Consider the following 4,484-nt stretch of genomic DNA (forward strand, 5'->3'; position numbering starts at 1 on the left):
GACGTTGCTGGTCTGGTCGCTGAATGGTAGCCCCTCAATCGACGTCCCAGCCCCCGCGGGGGGTTCCGGGGCGCAACTTCGCACCTCCCGGCGGGGTGGCCGTGACGGCTTGGGACGGGGCATTAAAATAAATATCTCATAAATAAATCCCCCAACCGTGGTGTGTCCCCGGTGTCCGCGGTTTCCTTTTGCTCGCTTTTTCCGTCGCGGCATTTCGGGTTCCTTGTTCCGGGTACGGGCACGCAAACAGGACACGCCGAATGGACCACGAAACGGCGGGTTCCACCGGTTCCAACTTCGGGGTGACACTGGGATTGGGATCCGCAGGACCGGCCCTGGGACCGTGACTCTACGTGGAGATTTGCGTGATGTGCGATATCCAGTCGACCGTGTTGGCGACCCGATGGTAGATGCCCGGTTGGCCGCGGGTGGCACAGGAATATCCGGCGGACACAATACCTGTCAAAGGCCGGGAGGTCGGGAGATTTAGATTAGACAAGCGGCAGGCGAGCCATGGCGAGCAGGACTTACCGATCAGATACCATCGGCCGGTTTTTTCGTGCATCAACGGGCCACCGGAATCGCCCTGACAGGAGTCCTTGCCGCCGCCCCGGTAGCCGGCGCACAGCATCTCCGGATAGATGACCACATTGATGCCGTTCGAGCGATGCCACCGTTCGCACACCCTACCGAGCGAGAGGGGAAAGAGAGAGAGTGTGATGTTTGAATCGAGCGGGCGGGCAAAGGTGGTCGACCCGCGCCCCGCGCCAAACTCACCGATTGTCCAGCACCGGCACGTCGACGGCCTGCAGGGTTTTGGGACGCAGCCGCGAACCCGGATTGAGAGCACCCCAGCCGGCCGCCCACCCGAACTTGCCGAGGAAATCTTCGTTCTTCTCCGGCAGACAGATGGGGGCTGTCCGGCACCGAACCGGAAGAACCGGAGCGCAAGAAAAATGAGAACAGAGGCACGAAAGGGCGGGAAAGAGAAAGAGAATGAGGGACGTATGGCAAAGATGATGGTGTGGACGGGAAATCAGAAATGGAAGGAAAATCGGAGTTGAGGTTTGAGGGCGTGGACGGGTGGCCTCCGGGGGGCGGCCCAGGTTTCACTTCACTTTCCGGGATCGGTCTCCCGGGGCGGTCCCGTGGTGGAGCAGTGAAACCGGGTGCGCCCCGTGGCCGCGAGAGGTCTTACCGATGTGGGGCATAAAGTGCACGGTTCGTTCCAGCGTCAGGACGGCCACGTCGAACCGGTCGGCTTGGGGGGTGAATTTGAAGTACGGGTGCACGTTGATCGTCCGCACGCCGAACGTGTAGGCCGGCAGGGGTTCGACCGCCGAGTTGATCACGTAGTCACCAAGGGTCACGTGCACCTGCCGCGGGGTCGCCCGCGCCACGCAGTGCCCGGCGGTCACCACGTGGCGCCGCGAGATCAGCGAGCCCCCGCATCTGGAAAGCATAGACCTGTTTTACAGAGTGCCGTGTGCAGGTAGGGTGTGGCGGCAGCGGTGGGAAGGGCGGTGCGGACAGAGACAGAAGGGCGGACAGACCGGGCACGAAGTAGATTGCCGACCGCGCGGATCACGATCGGTCACGCACCGATCGATAGGCCGATCATCCGGTGGTGGACCCAGCCCAACGGACCGCAGTGGAGCGGATTGCAGGAGATCGGGAGATCGAAAAGGAAAGGAAAAGTCCCGAACGGAATCGTCGAGCGATCGGTGAAGTGGCCGCCGATAACGATCGCGGAACGCAAGATAACGCAAGCAATGAGAAAATGAAGCACAAAAGAGGAGAGTAGACACGCCAAAGACACGGTCAGAGAGAGAGAGAGAGAGAGCGAGAGATGGTGAGGGAGTTAAGGAGGGAGAGAAGAAGAGAGGGGAACAAAATATGTTAGCGGATTAGTCAATGATTAGTGGCGGCATCGCAAACGGATTACGGCAACGGCAGCCCAACAGTCTCGTGGCCGGCCACGTGGCCAGGACCGTCCGTCCGTCCACGCCTTGGTGAGAGTTAATTAACGTTTATGGTAATGAATCTTTTCTGCCCTCCACCTGCGCTTGCGCTGGGCCCGTCCTGTGGCGCATAATTCGATTCATTGTTGCAGAAATTACCGCGGATCGCAATTATCGCCGCGAAGGGCCATGCGACGGTGGCGTTCTATACCGTCCGTATCGGAAAAGAAAGTGCCCAAGGCCACGGCCCAGGACGGCCGTGATTGAGGGCCGACCGGAATTGATTCTTCAGCTTCCGTTCCGCGCTTTTCTCTGAAGCTCGCGCGCCGAACGACTGGGAAGATGACCAACGGGAAGGCCATTACCGGAGCGTCAGTTAGTTGATTATTAGTGACGAGGGAGGGGCGAGTTATTGAATCGACGGAACGAGAGGTTATTCAATTACAGGAGGGCGGCCGAATGAGTAGGCCGTTGGTCGCTCTTCCTTTGTTTGTGAGGTCGGTAGGTTCTATTGTCATCGGATGGGATGTTGATCGCCGCATGTTTGCCAACAACTGTGGGCCTTTATTCCAGCAGGGGTCAAATGTGACCTTTTGACAGGCCAATAAACATGTCAAATGGGGTGTAACTTTCAATTTTGAAGGTGATAACGGATCTAACTGAGGAGATTCGCGCTGGGGTGCTAGAAACCAAAAGAGCTTTTTACAGACCAAGAAAACTTTTTTCTCTTACATCTCGCGTCGAGAAAGTCGAAAGTCGAAGCTGGTGTTATACAGATCCTTTGATAATCTCAGTACTCACATACGCATCAAAGACATGGACTCTGTCCAGAACTGACGAAACTCTCTTGGCCGCGTCCGAGAGGAAGCTGCTCAGATTCATATTTAGCTCCGTATGTGTGGAGGGACAACGGAGAAGTCGTTACAACAGCGAGATGTACGTAATGTACGCTTCGCCAGGCTTCGATGGGCTGGACATGTCATGAGAATGGCAGACGACGCCGAACCAGTCCGCAAAGTCTTCTTAGGCCGTCCAGAGGGACAGAGCGGGCCGTAGTAAGCCCTGCCCATAATAACACACCGTTACAGTAAGCAACAGAGATTCGCATTGTCTGTGGTGCAGGCCGCTCGGCGGTCGTCAGGCGTCAGGAATTGGTGCCGCGCAGACAGATGAACTACGAATGAGCCGCACGAAGAGTTGATTACGGAATCGTTTGAAATCATTTTTGTTTTAATAAACCGATTTAAAACGGCCAAAATGTTTCAGAGAGAAATTATTTGGAAAAGTTGTTCGCTCAGCTTTGATCAACTTAAAAAGCTCAAAAAGGCTTCGATACACACGGCACAGCTCAGCTCACTGTTTACCGATGCAAATCGAGCACCGTTTGCTGAAGGGGGCCTGGGAGACGACGAACCGCGCGAAAGCGAAAGGTCCATGGGGTGTTCTGGTACGGAACGGCGACCCATGCCCGGAAACTGCCTGGTGCTAATTGATTCAATCACAAACTGTTTACTTAATTGAAGTAGAAAATCAACTTGAACGTGCCGAACAATCCGGCTCCGATTCGTGCCACTTTCATCCCGTCATCCGGTCATCCGGCTTCCGGCTAAGATAGCGCAAACAAAACGGTATGCAAAGCGAAGCGTGCGCGTGTGTATGAAGGGGGAGCCTTTTTGCAGCACCGAAACCCGGGTCGGTTTCGGTGAGTGCCGGGTCGGTCCGGGCCGCGACCAATTACTCCAAGCTCCGAGCTCCGGCTCCGGTGACGGCGTTTCGCTTCAAATTTATTTGGCCAGGCGTGGGATGAAAGTAAACGCACTCGACTTTCGTTTTCGAGGCCGCGGCGGCAGCGGCAGTGTCGTGTCGCACTTTTCACTTTCTTCGACCGACATCCAGCAGCAGCAGCAGCAGCATCCAGTGGCAGGGCGAGCGAAGGAGGGCATAAGATTTCTCCCAGGATTTGGCTAATAATAAAAACAACGCGAGGAGACAAACCCGGCACCAGGCACCCGGAAACTGACACGGAATCGGTGTCAGGGTCCCACCCGACCCGCGGAATGACATTTTTCTTTCTCCGCCCGGCCTCGCCTTCTCGGAAGAAAGTTGTCGGCAACCCATTCTTACGCGGACATTAGCATAAATCATGCAGACCCCGCACTAAGTGACTCCCGGGGGGTGGGGTCTGGGTGCGGGGTGAACTGTTTACCTCGAGGATCCTATCCGGATGTAAGCCTGCCACGGGAACGATCCGAATCCGGCATCATCTCCGCCAACGATGCGCCGCTGGGCCGTCTGCTTCGCCAGCGATATTCCGCAACCTGCAACGAGAGTGCCCACCCCACCACGGCGGCGGAGGGTTGGCCAGAAAGGGAAAGAAAGAAGAACGGGGTAAGAAGAACCCGACCACACGTGGAGAAAGGGGGACGGAAGGATTAGGCACACCCCGGGGGGTTGTAGGCGCCCTTGGAGTCTTAAGCTAATTTTTGCTGGTTGCCGTGAGGGCACAACAGAAAAAAGGGACAC

General features: G+C 56.5%; 1 protein-coding gene across 1 annotated transcript in view; it reads right to left on the bottom strand.

Annotated features, from left to right (window-relative positions):
- Positions 1-349: 349 nt before the first annotated feature.
- The window catches only part of LOC128270980 (uncharacterized), a 13,050-nt gene continuing 8,915 nt past the window's right edge, over positions 350-4,484 (bottom strand). The window contains exons 4-8 of the mRNA XM_053008410.1: positions 4,168-4,279; positions 1,199-1,452; positions 778-916; positions 532-686; positions 350-459 (exon numbers count right to left, since the gene is read on the bottom strand). Of these exons, the coding sequence (XP_052864370.1) occupies positions 350-459; positions 532-686; positions 778-916; positions 1,199-1,452; positions 4,168-4,279 (770 nt within the window). The remainder of the gene's footprint in view (positions 460-531; positions 687-777; positions 917-1,198; positions 1,453-4,167; positions 4,280-4,484) is intronic.

The sequence above is a fragment of the Anopheles cruzii genome, chromosome 3 (genome assembly GCF_943734635.1).
Source record: "Anopheles cruzii chromosome 3, idAnoCruzAS_RS32_06, whole genome shotgun sequence".
Classification (NCBI taxonomy): domain Eukaryota; kingdom Metazoa; phylum Arthropoda; class Insecta; order Diptera; family Culicidae; genus Anopheles; species Anopheles cruzii.